The sequence below is a fragment of the Microtus pennsylvanicus genome, chromosome 5 (genome assembly GCF_037038515.1).
Source record: "Microtus pennsylvanicus isolate mMicPen1 chromosome 5, mMicPen1.hap1, whole genome shotgun sequence".
Classification (NCBI taxonomy): Eukaryota; Metazoa; Chordata; class Mammalia; order Rodentia; family Cricetidae; genus Microtus; species Microtus pennsylvanicus.
Genome location: NC_134583.1, coordinates 59,800,644 through 59,826,691, shown reverse-complemented (window position 1 = coordinate 59,826,691; position 26,048 = coordinate 59,800,644). Strand labels below are relative to the sequence as shown.

Here is a 26,048-nt window from a genome sequence, read left to right as displayed (position 1 = left end):
TGGTCTTATGTCAACTTGACCCCAGCTAGAGTTATCTGAAAGGTGGGAACCTCAATTGAGAAAATGCCCAGATCCATCTGTAAGGCATTTTCTTAATTAGTGATTAATGGGAAAGGGCCTAGTTCACTGTGGGTGGTGCCATCCCTGGGCTGATGGTCTTGGGTTCAATAAGAAATCAGGCTGAGCGAACCATGGGGCACACGCCAGCAAGCAGCACACCTCCGTGGCCTCTGCTCCAGCTCTTGTTCTGTTTGAGCTCCTGCCCTGTCTTCTTTGGAGGATGATCAGTGATACTGAAATGTAAGCCAAATAAAGCCCTTCCTCCCCAACATTCTCTTGGGTGATGGTGTTTCCTTGCAGCTATAGTAACCCTAAGACACTAGACAAGTGCTCTGCCACCAACAGCAGCACTGCTAATTTTCAGAACTGTTGCTTTTCATCGGGGTTGAGCATGGGACAGTGACCTCTAATGGAACAGTCCCTTCATTCTTATCATTTGGTCCATTGCGGCCTCAGTGATTTCCAGGCATTTCCGACACTGTGAGAACATGAAGCCAGCGTGAGCTGGAGTGACAGGGGTGTGCTGAACCCTGCAGATGACCAAATACAGCATCTCAGCGAGAGCTGACAACCACTTATCGGGGTAACATTAGAGCTCTCAAGGTGAAGGGTAAAGGTATCACTGAGATTCCCTCCCTCGTGTCTCTCCATCGCTCTTGGCAGGTGTCTAGCTCCTAAGAAGCAAAGACATTATTCAAATGTAGCAGCAGGACAGGCATGCCTATCACGGGGCATAAGTTGTAAATCCTATCATCTCAGATGCTGTTCTGGTCACATAGTCCTCAGTATTTAGTCCCCAGATGTCCTCCCTTGGTTAAAAATAAAAAGATCAAACAAGATTTTGTTTAGGATGAAAGTTTATTTTGCCTTTTACCTAGAAGCAAGACTAGTGAAAAATGAAAGTATAAAAATAAATACAATTTACATGAACAGACATTCCAGTCAAAGTAAAAATAACAATAAAGATAACGCATATAAATAAAACTTCAAAAGCACAAAACAGTGCCTGGCACTTTTCTGAGAGAAAATTCTGAACATTCAAATGTAAAACACACAAAACTTTCATCTTGAAATTAAAAACACACCAGTTTCTCATCCTTAATCTAAAACTAGTTGTAGCTTTCCTAAACAGTTTTCTTTAACTAATTCATAGTAATACACACAAACATAGCTCCTCTTCTTATAGAAGAGCCCACAATGATATGATTAAGAGTCCTGAGTGTTTCAAACAATGAAGCAGTTTATCACATTTGAAAGATAACTTGGTGTACCTTCCTACAAGTAAAAAAGCTATAATGTGAACTTTTTTGGGTTGCTTTTCAAGACAGGGTTTGTCTGTGTAGCCCTGGATATCCAAGAACTCGCTATGTAGACCAAGATAGCCTCGAATTCAGAGACCGGCCTGCCTCTGCCTCCCGACTGCTGGGATTAAAGGCATGTACCACCAATGCCTCGCAGTAACCTGAACTTTTTTTTTTTTTACTGTTTTCTTTTTCTATTCAATGAATGGTAAGTCTCAATAAAAAAACAAAACAAAACAAAACAAAAAAAACAAAAAAACAAGTTTACACCCAGAGTGGGTATAAAACTCAAATCTCAGATGGAAGAAAATCAGAAAAACAATCTTTATCTCCATATTCCTAAAAGGTTAAGAATATATACAGGCTGCATCTTCAAAATACTACTATCTTTAAAATTCAAGTTATAAGGATCAGATATACACAGTCCCAATGTCATATAAGAAGCACAAAGCCCTTTTTAGAATTATATGAAAAGTAGCATTCTCCTTCATAAAATCCATATTCTCTTGGTACATTGTTGGTTGATGCATTTAATGAATATGTTAGTCATGAAAGCCATACATCTCAGTGCCTTTATTGCGGATTTTAAACTAGACAGTATTACTATGCTATCCACTGGATTTCTTACTAAATAGCCCTTTATTCTCTCCTAAGTGAACCACGCTGGGAAAAGAGTAGGAAGAAATAAGCCATACAGACGAAACAGAACTAACTGCATGCACTCTGCTCTCCTGTCTTCACAGTGCACTCCCAGGCGCTACATTCATGAAGACTGTGCTCTCTTCTCTAAACTTGCCACTTCCCAAGAAGGAACTTATAAACTAGTCTACCTGTAGCTAATAGTAACATACATGAAACCTGACATTTCTGTAAGACGACTAGTTGTCCACAGGAATGTCCTTTACCCAAAATCATGACCCGCCCCCCAGCCACTTCTTACTTAGGATTCAGTGTGGCAAGTGTTTCATCCTACGTAGCTATACTGCAAGTCAAAGGATATGGAATTGTGGGCATTTAAAATTAGAAAAACATATACTTCTGCAATAATTTCTTTTTGAACAGAACAGTATCTAATTTGTTTATCAAATTCAGCAATCAGTATATAGTCATGAATGAAATTTAGGTTTTAGGGATAATTTACAATTGGTGGTATCTTTTTAATATTCTGTAAAAATAAGTCCAAATTTCTTACGTTTTTTATAAAAATGGGTGACTGTAGACCTCTGGGTACATACATTATGCTGAGCTAATCATCTTCACCCAGACTACATTAATAGGAAAATGAGGAAGGAATTCTCCAAACTGACAAGATTATACATACAAATGTTCAGCCCTTGCTGTCTCTTTGCCTGTATAAACAGAGGCCAGGGCTAAGCTAAAAGTCCTGGCCAGGTAATGGAATGTGGGAACAGCACACTCTCCTCCCCTGCTTCATCCCAGTGAATGCTGTCTTCTTAAATTGTCGCAACATTTGGCCGCTTTCTTTGGATTTTTCCTGCATATGCTCCTAAAAATAGGGCAAAATTAATATTATTTCTCAAGGTCAGAAGTTTTCTATAATATAACTTAGTTAGTTACCAGGCATGAGGCTAAGCAATATATGCTGTTAAGCTTAATTCTGAGTAGAAACTGTTACTCTCGTTTTAAGGACAATAGAGCATCAGCAATCGGCTGCCTCAGCTAAAACTAGAATGGGAACTGAGAACTCAGCTGGCCTGTCGCCTCTTTTCCTGTGTTGTTTCACCAGTTCCTACTCGGCTTTGGTCAGTGGTTTCCAGATCACTGCGTATCTGCTCTTACACATACAATGCCAACATCGGCTTTAACCGTAGGTTCAGAGATGCAGAAATTGAAAATCCAACCTCAGCCTAAGAGGGTAATATCTGGCCAGAACAGAAAATGTGTGTCTTGAGATGGCTGTGGTAGCTACAATCCTTGGTGGACGAGGCTGTGGCAGGAAGATCGTAAATTCAAAGCCAACCTGGACTGTATAGTAAGGACTCTTCATACAAAAACAAGTTTTCTATAAATTGATTATTAACAAAGGACTTAATGCTCGTGTAGAGCAAATCGAAGTATTATTTAAAACATAAGCCAAGACATTCGAAATCTGCCAGGGTAAAATAATTCTTTCAAGAGCAGTATTAAATTCATAATTAGCACTTTAGTCAGTATGTCAAATTCTGAATTTATATAAAATTTATGAAGATGAAATTGAGACGTCTGTACTTTCATTGTCTACATATTCATATAAATAAAATTTTAGAAAAACAAGGCAGTTTTACTTGTTTAAAAACAGAAATTGTGTGTTGATCACATTTCTATTACTAACTGCACTGCAATGCAATTAAACTTCAATAGCTACAAAACTGAGCTTCGGTACACATTATTAACTACAGCAACTGCCTGCTCATCCTCTAGAGTGTCAATTACCCGGTGGAAAGCGCACTTGTTTCCTTGATTATAGACTCACAAGTGACAAGCCATGGAGATGGAATGCATGGGAACAAACATGCACAGTGGTCACTGTGGCAAACCGATGCTACGGGGCCGGACAGAGTCCACTCCTCAATGATTTTCCAGCCACCAGGGAGTTACCAGTCTAGAGCCCTACCATGAGAAGAACTGAAAACATCCTAACATTTTACATCACGGCACAAGCAACAGGGCTGCTGCTTGGGCTGAGCTCTTCCAGAGGCAGCTGACTGACCACCTCTAAAGCAAGTGGGCTCTCCCACCAGGTAACCTTCAAACAACTCCAGTGACTGTCACTTCAAGAGAGATCTTGTAAAGTACCCGAGATGCATATGGCATTATGAATTCTGTCCAGGGCATTTGTGCAGAACGTCTGCAATCATCTCAAGCTCCTGACAGCTTGTTCCCTCCTGGAACCTACGTGAACAACAGGTGGTAACATGAAAGACTGAAGTGACAGCAACAACATCGCTTGGTGTATTATTGCTTCTTCTCATCTCACTTGGAAGAAACCACTCACTAATATAGCCAGAAATCTTGCCTACTTGTCATTAGTGGGGACATTAGAATGAATTTAAGCTTTCCTCCACTGCTCGGGGATTAATACGGCTATCTGTGAGTATCAGAAAGCAGCAGCGAACGCATAGCATTGCAAAGTGTTTTTAATGGGTTGCATAATCCTGAGTATAATCAAAATGTCTTAACCAAAACACCAACAAATATTAAAGCATTTGGTAAGAGTTTTAGATCAGCTTAAGACTGAATCTGTCTTTTTTGCCACCATAAACTGAACTTTAGAACAGGTTTTAGTTTCCCCCTTGATGAGGAACAGGAGATTTGGCTCAGGCTTCCTACAGAGGGAAAGCTTGGGACCCCCTCCGCACACCTGGCATATTCACTGTGGAGCTTGTGGTCGTGTGCAGACTCAGAAATCCTGGCTGACACACTGACCGTGGGGTTGAGCAGACCCACACCAGACATGAGATGATCATTTTTATTCATCTATAAAAGGGTTCTGGATAATTCTACAAAACTTCCCAAATTAAAAAACAGTATTTTCCATAAAATTACTAGTCATTAAGACAGGCAGCCTAGTTCATAGGATTTCCTGGCTGCCACAAAATACTAAGACAGCAATAGGAATGTCCACGAATATGCCAACATTCTGGTGGCAAGGAAGACTGCAATGCGTGTCCCACTGGGAAGCCTGAGTCATGGGGCAGATTGTGCACACCCCTGGTTGAACGGGCTCTGGGATTCATTGCTACACACCTGACACAGGCGCTCTGTTAGGCACTCTGCTCTGTGAAGGCTTCTGTCTATTTTGCACAACCCCCTTCACTGATGTCTTAGGGGTTCTAATTGAATATAAAAAGGTTAATGAGTCACTTGCATGAAGGTCTGAACTTCAGAGAAAACAAGAAGACAGCATCAACTACTCAAAGCATAAGTAAGCTTGAGAGGAACTGAAGGCCACGCATGCAGCACTAGGAGAGCTGCACCTGTGTTTCCCAGGAGACCAGACTCCTGCTTCCCACTTGGTTGGAGAATCATTGGGCAAGGCTACCCTTACTTAATGACTAAGCTTACATTGAAACATATAATGAGTAATATGATATGAGATGAGAAGTAAAAGCATGCCAACATCAGATGATAACTAAGACACGTTATACAGTCATGAAACAAGAAGGCAGTCTACACACAAATCAGGTCTTGATGCTATGCACTATAACACATACAGTGGGAGATCTCATACGGAAGAGAACAGTATAATTATTTTTCCATCTCAAAACTGATCTTGGCATTCTTACCCTTGTCTACTAAGTAGCCTATGAACAGGTGCATTCTGTCCTTGGTTTGGCTGAAGGACTCTGTTGACAAATCAAATGCAAAATTAATTCCAAAAGACAAATTCCATTTTCCCCACTTTCTTTCAATGGGTGGAAGGTGACAAAGTAAGGTTAGAAGAAAACTACGCAGCAGCATGGGCTGTGTATCCCAAGGCAGCTAACTGACTAAAGCATGTTATAGGGATTCACATCTCATTCACTATGAGCTCAGACCTCAGGTTCTCATCAGGCAAGCGATGTCCAACACACGCAACCCCTAAGCTTTTAGAGAATTTCCTGACATGCCGTACACAAGCCAACCTCTCATTTTCCAGGAGGGGAACGAGGTGTGTGCACTAAGTCAATGTCCTAAGGGTCTTAAATAAGTACCAAAGATTCCCATTAGTCTGCAATTTCTTCTAGGCGTGTCCTATCAATAGTGCCAGGAACCTCTGGTCTGACCACATGTGGCCAGGAATAGGAGCAGAAACTAATGAGTCCTGGGCCTCAGCTTCTACAGCTCAGCAGCAGAGTCCTACTGATGGGAGCGAGGTTTTAAAAAAAGCAAGCTTTGACTATAAAAACTTTTCTTTAAAAAAACAAAAACAAAACCAAAAGCCTCTGGCAGAGAGAAAGTGATTTTTCTCACCTTGTTTCTGAGGGGCTTTGCTTCAGCAGGAACTTCTTATTTGGCATTCCCATTTCAGCAACTCTGGCACCATATAAAGATAAAGACAATGTATTTGAGAAGGGAGGAAACAGACTTATAAATGACAGGTGGGCACTAGGAAGTGAGGGGCCTGCGGAAGGCCTATGCTATTAAAAATTAACTTTTAAAGAGTATTAAAAATTAACTTAAAAAAAAGGGTTTTAGAAGCTGGAGAGATAGTTCAGACGTTAAGAGCACGCCGGCTGCTCTTCCAGAAGACCTGCCTTAGGTTCCCAGTGACCACATGACAAATAACAACTGTCTGTAACTTTGATTCCAGAGGAGCCAATGCCCTCTTCTGGCCTCTGTGGACACCAAATACACATATGATAAACATACACACATGCTGGCAAAACACTCATGACACATAAAGCAAAAGTTTTTTTTAAAGTTTTTAAATGATAGTTTCTGGAATATACTTCTTGAGCTTTTGTTCCAGAATTATCAGAAGGAATATATTTAAATGGTGAAAAAGCTCAATATTAAATATAAGGACTAACTATTGAGATTGTTTGACTGGCTATCAGTCATATAAGCTGGATGTTGATAAATAATTTATGCTTTATTAGAAGATAAATCTATTTTTTTACCACTAATTTTAATGAATCTCTATATCAAAAGGGAGATTTCTGCCCAGCATGGTGGCAGACACCTTTAATCCCAATTTAGGCTACATTGTATATTTCAGGCCAGCCAAGGCTACACAGTAAGAGCTTGTTAAAAAAATGAAAGAAGGAGGGAGGTCAGGAGAGCTGGCTCCTCCATTCACCTGGGGGAATGAGAGGAGGTGGCCCAGACTGACCATCCAGGGCCTTAAGTTGACACACCCCAACACCTATCCCATCCATGACCTGCAGGAGCACGTGAAGGGGCCAGTCCTGCGGAACCATAGCTACAAGATTTCCAGGACAGGGGCCACAGTAGAATATCTGAGAGGACTCTTAGTGAGGGTGTGCCAGGAGCCAGAGGCTTTAAACTAGACTAACAAGGGGGCTGGTGAAATGGTTCAGCAGTTAAGAGCACTGGCTGCTCTTCCAGAGGACCCGGGTTCAATTCCCAGCACCCACATGGCAGCTCACAACTGTTTGAAAATCCAGTTCCAGGGGATCTGACACCTTCACACCAATGCAAATAAAATAAAGATAAATAAATCATAAAAAATAAAGCAGTCTTTAAAAAAAACTAGATTAACAACTCATTGCAATGAACATTTACATGTAAAGTTGTTGGGGCAAAAGGGTCCACTGCGTGACACATCACAGCTCCCAAGCACAATTCCCAAGGCCACAAAGGAAGAATGAATTGCTACCAGTCAGGCAGAACTAGAGACTGTCGTGACTGTTATGAGAGAAGGCTGTGACTGACAGAGGGGCAGAGAGTCGGTGAGATTTTGTTTTTTCTTTTTAATTTTCTATTTTCTTTCGGTGGGAAGGTTACAAGAATGGAGGGCAGATATGGAAGGAGTGGGAAATAAATGGGATTGGGGTGCATGATATGAAATTCCCAAAGAATCAATTTTTTTAAAAAAAATATTTATTTATTGTGTATACAATATTCTGTCTGTGTGTATGCCTGCAGGCCAGAAGAGGCACCAGACCTCATTACAGATGGCTGTGAGCCACCATGTGGTTGCCAGAAATTGAACTCAGGACCTTTGGAAGAGCGGGCAATGCTCTTAACCACTGAGCCATCTCTCCAGCCCCCAAAGAATCAATTTTTTAAAATTACATTTTAAAAAGAGAAGGATTTCTATCAGCTCAGCTGCAGAAAAGCAAATTGATATTTCTAATTAATTTTTTTTACTTTATGTATATGAGTAATTTGGCTGCACACATGTTACACGTGCATGCAGTTCTTGTGGAGACTATGTGGGTACTGGGAACAAAACCCTGGTCTTCTGCAAGAGCAGCCAGTGCTCTACCCCACTGAGCCGGCTCTCCAGCCCCTTTTCATTTCTTACTGGAACATAAACAGAGCAGCTGATCACTAAAGCTAACCGGCTGATGAGACAGTGACACCAGAACTTACTTCATGAACTTCTTCCTGTCCAGAGACTTCTGTGTTGCGGCTGAAAGCGCCACCCGCGGACTTCTCATTTTACCCTTCAAGTACAAAAGAAACATCAGGCGGATTAGTACCAACAGCACTGTGTTAAAATAGAAGATGATCTCAAGTCAGCTAACTTTTGTTTAAGACAGGGTCTCTTTATGTAGCCCTGGCTGACCTGAAGCTCACTGTGTCAACCAGGCTGGCCTCAAACTCACAGAGATTTGCCTGCCTTTGCTTCGTGAGTGCTGGGATTAAAGGTGTGCACCCCGCAGCCAGCCACTTAACAAAATGTTTGTAAGTAATCTCATTTTAAATGCTTAAAATTTCTACTTTTATTTCTACTTTTGTGTGTGGTTGCCAGATAGCACTCTTTGTTGTTGTTGTTGTTGTTGTTTTATTTTGTTTTTGTGGGTTTGCTTGTTTGGTTGGTTGGTTTTGATTTTTGGAGACAGGGTTTCTCTGTGTAGATCTGGCTGTCCTGGAACTCATTCTGTAGACCAGGCTGGCTTTGAATTCAGCCAGCCCTCTTGGTATGCAGAGTTTTGAATTATTTGGAATCACTCTTCAGATTTCAAAAATGACAAAATTAATATGAACATGCTAAGGATGCTCATTCTGGAGCAGCTGATAGTTTGTTTGAGTTACCAGAACAAAACAGTCAAGGTCTTAGCCCTCAAGTCCAATCCCAATGCAGCACAGGATTCTGTTAGTGTGTGGTTCCTGTGGAGCTCACTACAGAGCTCAGTGGTGCTGGGAATCCTGGGGATCATCTGGCTTCAGAACTATCAGGAATGACATGGAGCCTCCATTACCTGAGCTCAGAAAAGCCCCTCCCTCAGAAAGCCACACGGCACACATACCATCTGCCGGAGCAGTTTCTCTTTGCGGGCTTCTCGATCATGATGGAGGATTGACATTCTCTCAGCTGCATCCATTACGAAGAAGATGTCATGAATACCATACAGGGCAGCTCGCAACTAGGTGTGAAAGAAGAAAATCGTGTCTGCATGTAAAAGGTGAGGCTCCAATTTAGTAATACGATGTATACTGTGTGCACATCTTACTTTAGAACAAGAGTATAGGAGTTTTCACTGAAACCTGTTTCCCCTGCTTAAATGAAGAGAGAAATACATTTCTACCCTGGATCTCCAGTTAGGAGCTGACCAGCTCCCTGGGAACCCTTCAGGACAGTAGCATCTACCTGAGCTAACACTCGTTCCTGAAGGGAAGCATCTTGGGCAGAGACAACACCTCTCTTCAGTGGGGCTTCTGACTGAAAGCTTCGTATGAACTCCATAGTATCCTGAAAGAAAGAGATGCTCCTTCAAAAGCAGTTTTCTAGGAAGATTTATAATCACTTTATAAATCAGTTTTATAAACTTTTTAATAAAAGTTTCCTTTGATTTTCTTTCTCCATCAAAAATTACTAAGAGCACAAAACTGTCACTGATGACATAGCAAGCAGTCCTACACCCCCACCTATTTCCCCGCCTCCTGCTGCAGTGGTTTTTTTCAAGCTTCTCAAAAGCCTCCTCCTGCCCAGAATGGCAGAGGGACTGTAAGCAAGGAGCTATGCTGTTGAGGCAGGCTTCTGCATCCTCTCCAAGGGAAAGCTACCTGACTTAGCCAGATGGCTCTGAATTAGCAGTCACTTGAACACCCATCATTAATTCACCACAGGTGCCCAGGGACCTAAACAGCCTATCTGTGACAGCATTTGTATGTTACGGTGAATGCCAGATTTGGAGAATCTAAAAATTCTGGGTTTGTTTGTTTGTTTGTTTGTTTTTCAAGACAGGGTTTCCCTGTAGCTTTGGATCCTGTCCTGTGGAACTCACAGAGATCCACCTGCCTCTGCCTCCTGAGTGCTGGGATTAAAGGTGCTGCCACCACCACCCGCCTGAGAATTTAAAAATTCTAATGCTGATAAAGAGGAAGGCAATGACCTTGACCAATGACCTTGACCATACCACTGAATTTAGATTTGTACCTAGTGGTAAATCGGCCTGGAGGCAATACTCATTGCAATACCAGATGCTGAAGATAAAGAAGATAACCAACAAGGAGGAATATAAAAAGGAAGCCTATGAAGAAGCACACAAACACAGCTGTCCACCAAGGGTGACTTACTATTTAGCAAAAAGCCAAGCAGAGGCACACTGTCTCGGCTGTGAGCAGCACAGCTGGGGACTGGACAGAAGACGCACTGTGAGGTTTGGGGTGGGATGGGGCAGATAAACAACAATTGCCGGGCAGCATGCATGCCAGTGACAAGTGACACGTCCTATGCCGCTTTAAGACTGCTCTGGTTAGGGTGGTGACATACATCTGTGATCCAACACATGAGAGGCTGAAGCAGCAAGACTTCCATGAGTTTGAGGCCAGCTTGGACTAGAGTGAGAGCCTGTCTCTAAAAATAAGTAAATCCTTTGTAGAAGAGAACCAAGGATGCTCACTCAGGAGTGGAAGATTAAAGGCCTTTTCTAACACTCGTCCACACCAGCTCCTTCTTGAGAGGCATCAAGTCATCATTAACAGAAGAAATGATGACCCTTATTCACAAAGGTGACTCAGCCACAGGTATCTGTAGTTTATCACACAAAAATGCTTTCTGCCCCCAGGTCCCCTCTGGGCAGGCCTACCAGCCCTGTCTTGTATTCTGTGTACCAGAGGTTGGTGGTGAACTGCAAAGGACCCTAAGAGGTGGAGAGAAAGGATGGGAATGAGACAGGGAAGAGCAAAGAAATGCCTGCTGAAGGCCTAAGGATGCCCTCAGTTCTAAAAGGCCCCAAACCTCACGGGGTCCCCATCTCTACTATCCTCCATAGGGATGCGACAGAAGTCTTCTTCTAATCCAGGGCCCAGATTATTTAACTCTGGCATCTCCTCTTGGCACATGCTCTGCTTCTAGCTCCATGCTCCCCTTGTCAGGTTCAGCCTGCCCTGCTGTGGCCTCTTGGGGTGGAGGCTTTCATTTCCCACCTCTCAGACTAGTTTTCCGTAACAGAACAAGTGAAACTGGGAGAAAGTTCTCAAAGCATTTGAGATGATCAAGATTGTTTTATCTTTTTACTAGCTTAACACTTAAACCTAGGTCTTCTACACTAATGTGCTCTTGTTCTTTCTTTAAAAACATTTAATTTTATATGCATGAATGTTTTGCCTTGAAGTGCACATGTGTGCAGTGCCCATGATGCCCAGAAGAGAGCATCAGAACCCCTCTGAAACAGGAGTTACAGATAGCTGTAAGCAAGTATGTGGAAGCTAGGAACTGAACCCCAGTCCTCTGGAGGAACAACCAGTGCTCTTATCTGATGAGCCATCTTTCTATCCTCTTTAAAAAATAAATAACAGATAGATGATAGATAGATGATAGATAGATAGATAGATAGATAGATAGATAGATAGATAGATAGATAGATAGAGTGGGGCTGGGCAGTGGTGGCACATGCCTTTAATGGAGACAGAGGCAGGGGGATGTCTAAAAGTAAGTTCCAGAACAGCCATGGCTACATAGGGAAATCCTGTTTCAAAATACAAACAAATAAAAAGGTCGTTTGGGGTGTTTTTGTTTTGCTTTTTAATTACATTTAAAACGTATAAATGTGAAGGGATGTGTGCCACAGTGCATGGGCAGAGATTAGGGAGCAACGCGGGAGTTGGTTTTCCTTTTCCATGTGTGTGCTGGGATTGAACTCGGGTTGTCAGTCTTGGTGGCAGACACCTTTGCCCACTGAGCCATCTTTTTTCATTATTGCTAATGTTTTTTAAATTTTATATGCTTTAACGTTTTGCCATGAGTGTCAGGTCCCCTGGAACTGGAATTACAGACAGTTGTGAGCTGCCATGTAGGTGCTGGGAACTGAACCTGGAACCTCTAGAAGAGCAGTCAGTGCTCTTAGCCACTGAGCCATCTTAAATACATTAATGACATATACTTTGGATTTCATCATGGCACTTTCATACATGTACAACATCTCTTTTGTCACACAGCTGTCACCACTCTGGTGCCCCTCCCCTCCACCAATCCCTTCTCCCTTTCCTCACTAACTCTTCTACTTGTGTTTTCGGTGGCCCAGTGAGTTTCATTAGGGCTGCTTACAGAGCATGGGCACCGGTGGTTATTCCAAGAAGAAAATGTCTCTCCCTCTCCCATCAACCGTTAATGGGAAAAAATCTTCAAGGAGGGGCAGAGCCCCACAAGCCCCTCCTATTTTCATGACAGGGTATTTATTGGTGGACCTAATTTTTTTGAGACAGGGTTTCTCTGTAGCTTTGGAGCCTGTCCTGGACAGAGCTCTTATAAATCAGGCTGGTCTCAAACTCACAGAGGTCTGCCTGCCTCTGCCTCCCGAGAGCTAGGATTAAAGACGTAGACACCACCACCCAGCTGGTAGACCTAATCTTAAGCACATTTTATACAAAAGACAGGGTCTCTTACAGAGCAGTTTCCTGTCTCGACCTGCCCTAGCACTGGAGGTGCAGATCACATGATCGTACCTGGCTTTTTACATGGGTGCAGGAGCTTTGAACTCAGGTTCATAATCTTTACAGGGAGTGTATCCTCTGAGCCATCTCCCTAGGCCCCACTGCACTCCTGAACTTGCTATTATGATTATCTGCATTAAATGTGCTTAAGATTGTGTCTTAGTGGAGATGACGAGTGTGACACCCGATGTTCTCCTGCAGCCTCAGCACACACACACACACACACACACACACACACACACACACACACACACACACACACACAAAGTGAATGATAGCAGTGCAGCAGTCATGTTATGCCTGGAAATCAGCATTCCATACAACTCTGGGGTGGGGGCAGTAATCTGGAAAAAAATCTAAGTAATCAGACTTATGAAATCAACTAGACTGAGATAACTAAAGAAGTTTGATCTGAGTTCTGAGCTCAGCTGTCAGAAGACTGAAATGAAGGGAAACAAGGGATTCCAACAGTCTTACTTTCACGGTTTGGCGAAGCTGCTTCAGCTTGTCTGTTTGCATAAGTTTACGAGTAAGAAATCCTTTTGCCACAGCAGTTATTTTGTTAAATTTTGCTTGTATTTCTGGACTAAAAACCTAGAAGAGATTAGACACAATGCTTTAAGTTTCCAAGCACCATACTCAATTGAGTCTTAATCTATCACCACCAGCTAAAATTCCTCTCTGGACATTTGCTCATGTAGTTTCCTCTGTATCAAGGGCTAAGCTGCTTAGTGAGTGGCAAAAAATAATGACCTGATGTTCACTATACAGCCTAAAATAACAGCTCTTTGAAAGATCAGCTGGTCTGATAAGATGCTTGCCAGGTAAAGTCACCAGCCACCAGGCCTGATGACCTAAGTCAACCCCCCAGGACCCACATGGTGGACAAAGAGAACCAACTCCCACAAGATACCCTCTACCGTCTATACACACTGTGGAATGTGTGCCAATCCCAACTCCAATAAATAAACACGTAAAAAACAAGACATATATCAAGGCTGCCCACCTGAGACCATTTAGCTTGGGCCCTTCCAAAAGGCCTTGTTACTGAGAGTTTGGTCACGCCACTGGCCAGCGATCCCCAGAGGTAGAATGGTGCTTCACTTGCAGAACCAAAGCTATATTGTAGGGCAGAATTTGTGAAGCCTAGAGAAACATACAGTACAGACTAGTATAGTGATCTATATGGGATGCCACATAATCAGAATATACAAAACACTGCAATAACATTGTCACACTCCCTGAGTAACAGTCAACTCAGAGACTGACCCAAATGCAGACCTAAAATATCCATGGACTGCAGCTCTGTGCCAGATGGAGCTTTTCAGGACAAACAGAATCTCAGGATAACTGATGCTGTGAAAAGCTCTTATTGCACTGGGAAATTAGAGGTAATTCCAGATCACCCAGGAGATAATCAACTGTTCTCACTTGAGCATGTCACCTGCCGCATGAATGAGCAGCTAGGCTCAGGGCCCAACTGCCTGTTCTCCTTGTTAAGGTTGAGGCTTCTCATGGACACCTGCTCTGCGGGCTTAGATCCGATATCATGTCATTTTTCATGGCTACTAAGCAGCTGGCAAACGGGTGGGATGTGCATTAAATTACTGGAAGGAAGGTATGATTAGAAAAGCTTACGCAGAATAACTTCGGATGGAAAACAAGGTTTAAAATCTACCAGAGTTATCTGAGGTCTGGAGCGAGTCCACCTGGGACAGCATTGTTTCTAGCAGAGCAGAGCCGCTTCTTTTTCTCCACTCCAGCTCCAGTGCACTGCTCAGGTCGGAGGCATCCGCCGCAACCGCCTTCTCTTTCAGCATCTTCTCCTGCTCTTCTATTTCCTGCAGAGTGACCATGTATCATGACATGCTAGATCCTTTGACGTTGTCTGAGATGATGCCACTGTAGGCTTATCCCAAAAGCAAGTGTAATCAAGAATATATTCTTGTTTATCTCAGGTTTCCTCCCTCAAAATTACAACTTGGTCAGCTGACTGCACTTTTTAAAATGTTTTTTAAATGAGATATGACTATAATAATCACAAAACAAGTATTTTTATGATATTGTTCTTGAAAATATATATTCAGCATCTATTTTTTAAAAACCTTTAAAACTATTAGGAATTCCAATTGAAGGATTCAGTAAGGTTCCTTTCACAAATTATTCAGTTGCTTTTAGGTAAGAACTTACCCTCCCCAAAAAAGAAGAAAGAGAGAGAGAAGTCTTGTCTCCCACCAACCAAAGATATGTAGAGCAGAAGTACGGAGGTGCCTCACCCTCTGCAGTCGCTCCTGCTCTCGTTCCTGCTCTGCTATGAGGAGGGACAGCTGCTGTGCATGCTGCTCCTCCAGTCTCTTCCGCATCTCTTCAAACGCTAACAACCTGCTTTTTAGTATCTCCTGGCCTTCTGAAAAGATTAGATGGAGAAAACTCACTGACCGTGTAACAGCAGGTCTGCACCTCCTCCCCTTCCCACCCTCAACTGCAGAGCTCACCACTGTAGCCAAGAGTCTCTAAAGCCTGACCAGCTTTAAGATGTGGTCCTCAGGACTGAAGACAGCACAGGTTAAGAACACCCATTGCTCGTCCAAAGGACCCAGATTTGGTTCTCAGTATCACATCAGGTGACCTACAACTGCCTGATCCAGGGAACTGGATGTCCTCTAACCCCTCAGGCACCTGCATGAATGTGGTGCACACAAACTCATGTAGATGTGCTCTCTGTCTCTCACACACACATTCAAACAAATTTTAAGAGAGATGTGGTTCTTGCTGGGCAGTGGTGGCGCACACCTTTAATCCCAGCACTAGGGAGGCAAAGGCAGGCAGATCTCTGAGTTCAAAGCCAGCCTGGTCTACAAAGCAAGTTCTAGGACAGCCAGGGCTACACAGAGAAACCCTGTGTTTCGAAAAAAAAAACCAACCAACCAAACAAACAAACAACAACAAAATTTTAAAAATGCGATCACCTTGAGAGGCAGCAAACACTTCCAGTTTCCGTACCTTTAGGGCTAGTTTCTAGTATCTTATTCTTGTTAATGTAGCCGGATCCCTTAGAGTATCTTCTTTCTGGCAGGTGTTCCCTTTCCTGTTCAGCTACTCCAGCTGTTATAATGTAAGGACAATTTTCTTTTTGCAAACTATCAATATCTAAATCAAGTCTCCGCTTAACTTTTTCAAGACTGTTATCCAAAAACTGTTCGTTTCCACAGGGCACTGAAGGAGTGTCCATCTGCCGTCTGGAAATCTGGGTCTGCATAAGTAAGGGAGATGGGTTTTTCACATCATATGATTTATTCAGTTCCATTTGTAAATTACAAGAGTTTTTTGCTAACATATTGTCTGACTTGAGTCCACACACATCCTCCATGGCTTGACTTGCTACACACTGACTGGTGGTGTGTAGTTCATGCAACTTGGGCACAGCCATACAAGTACTGTCCGCTTTCCGGACTTCCCTCTCATCGGGTGTGAGGAGACCTTCCACAGCAGCGTGCTCAACAGTGACTTTATTGTCTACTTGATTTCCTAAGGCCTGATGTCCCTGCCTTGGCTTACCCATAACCATCTCTCGTGTGGTCTCCAACATGCTTTTGCTAGCAGAAACCTTGCCTGAACAAACCCCTGTGAAGTCAGCTGGTGACTTTGGCACAATTTCAGATTCATTGGTTGTTTCACCAGCGGCTGGAGTGACTCTATGCACGGCCTCTTCTTTTCCCTTTGGGCTCAGCTCACAGGCATTCACCGGGTTATTTATAAGGATCTGACATGCTGACGATGGCCTGGAACGCCTTCGATGCATTGTAGGACTCACACTGGGCTCTGGACTAGGTAATTTGGCGTATGGACCTGTAAGACTTTTGATAACTTTATTTTCAGTAATAAAGGTGGGAACAACTTTAAAAGCTGCCTCGGCTTCTGGAAGAGTGGGAGAGTCATTTCCCACAGGTAGATCTACTTTGGAAAAGCTGGCTAAAACTGACGTGCCCATGTTGCTTGCTTGAGAAGCACCTTGGAGGAGAACGTTGGACTTATTAAGGCTTGGTTTGTCTGGGATGGTGGAGCCACAGTGCCGGCCTGTGGGCAGAGGTGGGGTCTTCTCCTTCACACAGTCACCTGCCTCAGCAGCATCGTTTTCTTTGTCTGAATGGCTTTCACTCGCACTTCTCTTTGCACCACTCCTCAGACTCCGTCTAGACTGTTCTCTCTCCACGAACTCCTTTGATTTCTTCATTAGATTCTGAAGGCTCATGATGTAGGGATCTGGCGTGACTTCCGCCAAACGTGATGGGTCCTGTTCTTCTTTTGCTAAGAGGGAACCGTCAGAAATGAGAGTCTCCTGTGAGCTCGCTGCAGAGAGCCTTGGAGCAGCTCCGTTTTCTGCCTGCCTGCTGTCTGGACTGTCACACCGCTTCAGAGAGTCAGACCCTTCGGAGTCTCTAGGCAGGCTCATCCCATCAGCATTGTGTTGGTCCTTATTGCCCACAGGCAGAAGTCCAGTTATCTTTTCAAGCTTTACTGAAGTACAGTGCTCAGGGGGGCTTGGCAAGCTGTTCGGAACTGTAGCAGGAGCATTCAAGCTTTTGACTTCTGAATTAGAATAAATAGTTTCTGTCGCCCACTGGTCAAAATCACTGGCATTTGGTGCTTTTCTAACCTGAAAAGGGACATTTAAAAATTAGTATTTCTCCATTATACAAAAAAAAAGAGCCTGTGGGTTTTGTTGTTGTTTTATTTACTTTCATTTTTTTAAAAAAGACAGGGTTTCTCTATATACATCAGACTAGTCTTGAACTCAGCGAGATCCTCCTGCCTCTGCCTCCCAGGCATTGGGATTAAAGGTGTGCCCTACCTAAAAAAAAAAAAAGCTTTTGATTTTATCATTTTCAAAAATAAAGCAGAAAAGGAAGATGTAGAGTTCTGATATTTGAGAACACAAAGGATATTTCATGCCTGCCATCTCAATACTCAGGAGACTGAGACAAGAGGATTGCATGTGGCACACGTCTTTAATGCCAGCACTTGAAAGGCAGAGGCAGGCGGATCTCTGTGAGTTGGAAGCCAGCCTGGCCTACAGAGCAAGTACCAGGACAGGCTCCAAAGCTACACAGAGAAACCTTGAAACCTTGTCTTCAAAAAAAAAAAAGCCAAAAGAAAAATAAAATATACTCAGCAATCAGTTTCTATATCCTGAATCACTACAAAAGAAATTTATTGGTTACCCTAGCCTATTTATTTAAAGGAAGAAAGAAAATGATCTCTTCTGAAAAGAGTATGTCTGGACACACATACACACAATTTATCCATGTTCACTTTAATCTTGGGATAGGAGCAATATCATTAACTTCTTTCTAATTGTGTGTTATTACCACCAGCAATGATTCCTAAGACAAGTTATTCCCTAACAATAATAACATATGCAATAAATACCAAATAAGCAAATGTTTTACATAGTTACATCTCATAAAGCAAAACAAGGACATTGATTAAGTAAAAATAATAACAATAAGACTTGCCTGTCATATGCTTATTCAAGAATCTCCTAAACTGGGCGGTGGTGGTGCATTCCTTTAATCCCAGCAGGTGAATCTGTGAGTTTGAGCCCAGCCTGGTCTACAAGAGCTATTTCCAGGACAGCTAGAGCTGTTACACAGAGAAACTCTCCTAAAAACTCCCTATAAGGAGTTCCAGAGATGGCTCATCAGATTAGACACTTGCTCTTGCAGCAACGCCAAGTTCAGCTCCCAGCATCCACAAGGCAGCTCACTATTTGTAACTCCAGTTCCAGGAGATCTAATGCCCTCTTCGGGCTTACATGGGCACCAGATGCACATGCGATGCACAGATAAACATGCAAGTAAAATATAAAACTAAGACTTTTTAAAAAGTTTTAGCCAGATGTAGTAGACATGCCCTTGATCCCAGCACTCATGAGACAGAGGCTAGTAGGTGGATTTCTATTTATTCAAGGCCAGCCAAGGCTACAAAATAAGACCCTGCCTCAAAAACAAAACAAAACAAAACTTTAGGAGCTTTGGCTTTCTGAGACCACCTGCCCAACTCTACTTTACAGAGCTGTTTCTCTCTGTGGGCCTTCTGTGTGTAGCAGCTGGGGGAAAATGCTTCCATTTAAAAACAAACAAAAAACCCTCCCCATAAAATGAGGAGTTTCTGCCATAAATAACAGCTTATCCATGTAGTTTATGTTACTGAGAAATTAGAAATTAGAAATTTTTCACTTAGAACTCAGCTTACAAAGTCAACTTTAATTAGATCAACTGGCAGTAAGTGAAGTCAGCAATCTGTATGTTTTCAAACAAGTAGATCAACAGCTGACACATTAGGGTGACAATAACTGTATACCTCAGAGACCAACCAGGAAAAAAATAAGCTAGAACTCATTCCATTCTGAATACTGAAAACCTGGAGCGGCTGTTTCCTATGGGCTTGTTTTGTTTTGCTAGACTATATAACACTTGTGTCTCACCTATAAAGTCCCAAGACACATGATGGCTCGTCTCCAGGCACTGTGCAGTAAACAATTCAAGTAGACTTGGTGATAACCACAGGACGAAAATAAACCAAAAGGGGTGCACATTCCCGGAATCAATGGGCATGGTCCCAGGCTTAAGCAAAACAGATTATTCTGCTATATAAAATATTGCACAGTTCACATCTTTGATACTCAAAAGCTATGTTTTTTTGGATGTGGTAAAATGGACCTTATTAGACAAACTAAATTTTAAAAAATATTTAACTGAATCATAGGTTTCATAGATGAAAGAGGCCCTCCCAATCTATTTGGATTCCATGAAATCCCTGTCTATATAGAAATTCATTACAGGTGACACTGTGTATGCTTTTCTAAACAGAAAGTTCTAGGACTCGAGTAATTTCATTAGTATAATCTGTTAATAGGAATTGGATCCTCTCCATGGACTAGATTCAGAACACTCTGCCATTTTTGTTGTAATAACAGGAAACAGTCAGTAGGCTAAGAAACTACTGTACATTAACTAACATAGACAGTAGTTATAATCTGCAAATTAAAATCTACTGCCAACACTATACACGACCCCACAGGGAAACGCAGCAGTTGGTGGAAACACCCTAAGGCTCAGTAAGTACCACAGTCACCCCGCAGAAGTCACAGAGACAGCCGATAAACCCTGAAAACTACGAAAGAGCAAAAGGGTTATGTATGGCGGATTTAGTTGTTCCATTTAAATCATTGGTTTTCTTTTTAGTATGAAATGACACAAACCTTAAATTGTTTAGATAAATCTGAGTTAATTTAAATAAAAATAGCTACAAAAGGCCTATTTGTGTAATCTACATGGCAATTTTCCATATCTAAGAGCCAAAGTTTCATACATGTACACACGTGCACACATACACAACCCAAATCCTTTGAAGGCAGTTATTTACTTCAGCAAGAATAAGAAGGTCCTTTACTAAACAGTCTGATTAATTCAGGGGTTAACTACAATGGGCAATTCTATCATCTCTGACGCTGTTTGTAGTCACAGGACAGACAATAAGCAACTATGCCCAGTGTATAGAGCCACTGTTTAAGGACCCTCTCTGACTCAAGTACTGGGCAGCACTAACAAACAAATGGATGCTCTCCAACAAATCATACTCAACCAAAACACAATAAGGCATACTTCACAATTAGTCAGCTTTTCTGAAATGCTGTTACCAATGTTTACTTTGTAATGTCTTCAATTCAATCTAGAAGTTTTCTGACACACCTGGACATTTTCAAGAATCTCCTGGACACGAGTCAGTAAAGCTTTCTTCCTGTTGGCCTGCTTTCTTGTTTGGACATCCAGTGCTTTCTGCTTTTCCTGTTGAATTTCTTTTCTCTTCTCGATGGTAAGCTGTAAGACATCATAAACATGCAATTCAATAGTAAAAGTATCAAATTGGCAAGTTCTAAATCAGAACAACCAAAACCCTATATAAATCATTCAACAAATGTCTGGGGTGCAAGGACTTCATCTGAGTGTCACAGACGCAGCCCATATAAAATTTCAGAAGCTCTGTCACGTACGGCCGGTGCATATCACTGAATGTAGCTATTCCCAACTTAAAATCAAGCTCACAGGAAAAAATGCCTTGCTCACTTCTCCAATACTTTAAATGATAGACAAAATTAAATTAGCCCTTGGAGCCACTGCAGAACTTCTCAACTGACATTCTCTGACTTCTGATCTCTCATTTCAGGTTCTTCAACTTGTACCCTTCTTGTCAGTGCACGTCACCTCTCTACTTCCTTCAGAATGTCCAAAGATTTCATCTCAGACGGATAGTAGTAGGTACTGAGTAGTACAGGATGGGTGGTCACTGTATTACCTTCCAAGCTTTCTAGGTTTATGACGTTCATTACAAAATACTGGCAGAAAACATTGATCTTTTAATGCTTATACAACAAAATAAATTTATTACTTATCTAACTTTCTGATTTAAAGTATGGTCACACATTGAAAATAACAACATCAAATTGTCTATGATGATAAATAGAACTTCTCTACCATCCTCTATTCTCTTACCCCTTGTCAAAGAAAGAATATACCATCCCTTTTCCAAATTGCAAATGTTTAACATATACTGAATGCCACCCATGATCCAGGAATTAGCTTAAGCATTTCACATATATTCATTTAATTCCCAAAAAGCATTATGAGGGCAGCACTGCCATCTGTATCCTCATTTAACAGTTAGTGAGATGGACCACAAGTTCTGCCCAGCAGAGAGTGACAAAACTGATCTAAAGCCAGGTCGGGTTCCACTGACCAGCTGCCTGAGAGGATGCTGCTGCAGCACAGAACGGCCTTCCACGCGCACTCTTAGCTCCCCTTATTCACTCTAATGGGTACAGGAAATGGATACAACGGACATGATTAAACTGTTCCATTGTTAATGGACATTTAGGTTGGCAATCAGTCTTTTGCTATTTTAAACGATGTTGTTGTAACTTATACTTATTTCTTTGAACATATCTGTAAGATAGTCTTCCTGAATAGAATTGCTGAGTCAAAAGTTACAGACACTTTTAAATTTTGATAAACACTACCAAACTGCTTGCCAAAGGAAAAAAGAAAACCTGACTTTTCTGATAAAAGTGCATTAAACATTCATTTTGCCCACAACATAAGAACATGAAGTCCTATGGGATCATTGCAAATCTAGTAGGGAAAAAATGCTAACTCATTTTTATTCTATTTCTCTAATTATGAAAAGACATTAGGCATCTTGTTGGCTGTTCATAAGCCTTTCATTTATTTTTCAGTAGTCGTTCACTAGTTTTAAAAGTTATTTTAAAACAAATAAGGGAGCTGGAGAGATGACTTTGGGTAAGAACACACTGTTCAAAGCACCTATGGAGTCCATCTCTCCAGCTCCAGGAGATCTGATGTGCTATTCTGCTCTCCTCGGGCACCGCACCCATGAGCAAACATACTTAAAAATGGAATAAATCTTTAAAAAATAAATAATTCCTAAGTTTACCAGTGGAGAAAGCACAGCCAGCCCGTGGAAGCGGATGAGTGAGACGCTGTCTGCCTGGGCGGGCAGGAAGCTCTCTGTGGACAGTGATGCCGCCTGAACTCGGGCAAGGGCTTTTTCACAGAACTCTTCGTACTCCTCCATCTTCCCCCGTCACACTGGAGAAAGAAAACGGCTGTTATCAGTGCTGACAAACACATCTTGATTATGACTTAGGAGCACTGAAATATTAAACACTCCTAGAGCGAGCCTCCTGGAATTCTCTGTTTATATATCTAAAGGCTTCATCTTGATGCCTTGGACACCAATGGACTCAGGCAGAGGTGGAAAACAGAAAAATCTATTGACTCTGGAATTAATTGTATTTTACAGTTAAAAATCTTAAAGGTCACCAAGCAACTTAAAAAAAAAAATCAGCCAAGTAATTTTACAATTTCTAGAAATTTGGGGTTATGAAAATCCCAGGTAACCAGAAGGATTAGCCAGGATATGTCTATTTTTTAGCAAGTACTAAGTATTTATTAATTGCCTGTTTTGCATAACATTATTCAGCCCTGGCTCCTGTAAGACAAGGGAAAATAACAAGAGGAACACTGTCATGATCATAACAAGATAGGGACCCAGTAAACTGTGCCAAGAAATGCCCAGTGCAGTAATGCTCTTAAATGCTCATTTTAAGGCAAGTAACTACTTAACAGACAAAGACTGAGCATGGAAATTCAGTTCATGATGTGGACCCTGAAATAAGAAAGAACACGTTGCCCTGCTGGGCCACTAAAGACTTACGTTATACAACATATAAACTCATATCAAAGAGTCAGAAAAAACCTGGCATGCAGTTAGAAATGAAGGAAAAGCATGCAGAGTTCTGATTAGATCGTGAAGAACAAGAGCTACTGCAACCCTGAGCAACACAACTTTGCTCCAGTTTGTTGCTTATAATTCTTCCATTTGTGCAAAGTAAGATTAATTCCAAAGAAATATCTGGGTCTCTAGAGTTTTGCATGCTTACACTCACTTTAAAAAGAAATACGAGGCAGACGGTGGTGGGGCATGTCTTTAATCCCAGCACTCGGGAGGCAGAGACAGGAAGATCTTTGTGAGTTCGAGGCCAGCCTGGTCTACAAAGCAAGTTCCAGGACAGCCAGGGCTGTTACACAGAGAAACCTGACCTTGAAAAAACAAACAAACAACAAAACAAACAAAAAAACCAAGACTTAAAAAGCAACAAAACACTTTGTGGCATAACAACTCATATCACACTATCTTAGCCAAAACATAGAGTAGCTGAGATGTAAAAAAAATCCCAATAAATCCATTTCTGCTAAATTACTTTTTTTACAACACATCTTTTATTTTCACCATTAAAGGAAATAAAAATGTGATATAATTTCTGTGCATATGCACAGAAAGCAAGAAACTCAAGTGTAAAAGTCTGGGAAAGTTAAGGGCATAAACTTCCTTTGTTAGTTTTATTTTTCTTATAATAGCATCACAGAGCGATGTCTTGTTGCAGAAAGTTGTTCACATCCCTTGAGAGGTCCGCACATACCCTACGCATTGCAAAGGTACAGAAACAGGGTAAGGGACAGCATGACACTGAATGAGACACTCAAGCTCCAGAGCTGATATAAAGACTGCAGAAAGCACCACATGATCTTGGAGCATGACTGGACCTTTCTTGCCCATCAGTTTCAGTTTAGATGCCCCTCCTCAAAGAAGCCTTCTCCAATCATCCGATCCTAATCCCCCTGCCTCAGTCACTATCGTCATTTCTATAGCACTTACCGCTATCTGAAATGCTCTCGTTTGTTTTCTTGAGGTTCGTGTGTCTTCCTCCACCAAAATGTAAGCTCCATAAGAACGGGTACTCTCTCAGGCTTGCTCCCTGAATCCCCATGACACAGAATGGTGTCAGCACACAGTAGGCACTTAATACAATTATTGAACAGATTAATTAGGGCAAATAGATCAAACAATGTAAAGTAAGAGTAGCAGAATGGAGAGAACTCTGAGAATGGCAGCTTTGAGAAAACTGTATTCCCAGAGAACTGGGTACCTCTAAATTGTGAAAGTAGCCATTAAAAAGAGAGTCCAGATCCCACGGTTGGGCAAGAGGGCACGGATGTCTCACACCACTGCTACCACATGCAAGCAAGGTTTTATTTTAAGGGAGTCTTGATGACAAGGTGATCCCAACCACAAATCTCCTGCCCCATACTTTACCATCAGCCATTACTAGTCCATGGTCCACTTCCATTCACACCAGCCTCAGCAGGTCCAGACACGCCCTGTCTATTCCATTTATACCTTGGTGCGACTGGCCTTTGTCCAAGGAGCCTACTGGCAAACGCTATGGACTCATAGCTCCTATCTGCTCATTCATAACCAGCACTCTGCCAGAAATGTCACTAAGGGAAATGCAGACGGAACACAGCTTCTGAGCTGGCTCCTTATCACGCAGTTTCCACAAATACAGAACCTTCCTACCGAGTCAGTAAAGGGGGAAAGGTCTTTTACTTAGGCACATACTAGCTGTACATTTGTGGTAAGCTAGCATCATCCCTGCAACCCAGTTTCCCGGGATCTGTCTCAAAACGATTTTATGAGAAAGCACTGAGCTAAAAGCACAGGCAGGCACCAACCTGAGGTACTGTATTGTAGGACATGTCGAAAGCATCGATACGTGGGGTCTGCTGTCCTAAAGGGGTGGGGGCGTGGGGAATAATGGTGATTTTTAATCACCTGCGTGTGAACTCCTGGAGAAAAGAGACTGTGCTTGGTTCTTGCTAAGATTCGAATGTGACTTGAAAACATGAGAAAAGGGGACAAGGATTTCCTAATCCAAATCCATCTCTAGCTGTATAGGTCATGTGCCTGGACTGGTGGGTGAGAAGGCTGGAATCCGAGTAAGAAGGGTAGGAAGAGGCAAAGGGTGAGAACCACCTAGCAGCCAGCATCAGGGGTGCTCGGAGAACTAGGCTTCACTGTCCTAGTGCCGATGCCCCAGAGTGGCAAAGGTGGAGTAAACAGAGCTCCTAAGGGCCTTTGGTTGTGGTAACCAGCGTTCAGAAATGGCCAGCGCACACCCTGGGGGACGACTCCCTCGCCTGCACCAAGGGAGAAGCCCAAGCCTTTTCCTGCGCCAAGCTGAAACCCCATGTCCTATGCCTGTTCCTCAGCGTAGGATGCTTCACTGGGGGCGGAGCCAGCATCCAATCATCCCCTCGAAGCGCGCCCCCACCCTTCCTCATCTCCCGTCTCCCCATCCTCAGTGCCTGCGTGGGCTCGTGGCCCAGAAAAGCCAAACCCAGCCCGGAACGCTAGTCCTCTGCTCCGCGGGACACCAAAGCCGCCTGCTCGGGTATCAGTTCAGCTTGGACCCGCAGAGAGACGAACTCGGTTCTCTCGCACTCACCTGACACCCACCGCAGGGTCAGCTTCTCTGCGGTGGACCGACCTCCCTAAGAAGCAAAGCAATCAGTCGGTTCAGACAGAGCGCATCTGGATCCGCCGCCTTCTCCTCCTCCTCCCCGCCATATTACGGGTCCCTCAGGCGGCAAACGCGGGATCCTGGCAACCGTCGCCGCCGCCAACAGCCCAACTCCACCCCTCAGGGCCGGTACT

The 26,048-nt window shown here is 42.6% G+C and overlaps 1 protein-coding gene across 4 annotated transcripts; it reads right to left on the bottom strand.

Moving 5' to 3' along the window:
- Window positions 1-899: 899 nt before the first annotated feature.
- On the bottom strand, window positions 900-26,048 carry Ccp110 (centriolar coiled-coil protein 110). Of its 4 annotated transcripts, none has more exons than XM_075972012.1 (16): window positions 25,840-26,029; window positions 24,210-24,309; window positions 22,425-22,579; window positions 20,666-20,794; window positions 15,915-17,568; window positions 15,188-15,318; window positions 14,590-14,752; window positions 13,918-14,057; window positions 13,389-13,505; window positions 9,625-9,726; window positions 9,284-9,400; window positions 8,403-8,476; window positions 6,315-6,377; window positions 5,648-5,707; window positions 5,109-5,194; window positions 900-2,868 (listed from the first exon to the last, which is right to left on the bottom strand). In XM_075972012.1, the coding sequence occupies exons 3-16, from the start codon at window positions 22,563-22,565 to the stop codon at window positions 2,816-2,818; spliced, it is 3,030 nt and encodes a 1,009-aa protein (XP_075828127.1). In that variant the 5' UTR covers window positions 22,566-22,579; window positions 24,210-24,309; window positions 25,840-26,029; the 3' UTR covers window positions 900-2,815. The 4 variants fall into 4 exon arrangements, with proteins under 4 accessions (XP_075828127.1, XP_075828128.1, XP_075828129.1 ...); XM_075972013.1 differs by having other exon boundaries at window positions 24,210-24,352; window positions 25,840-25,986; XM_075972014.1 differs by lacking the exon at window positions 5,109-5,194 and having other exon boundaries at window positions 25,840-26,048.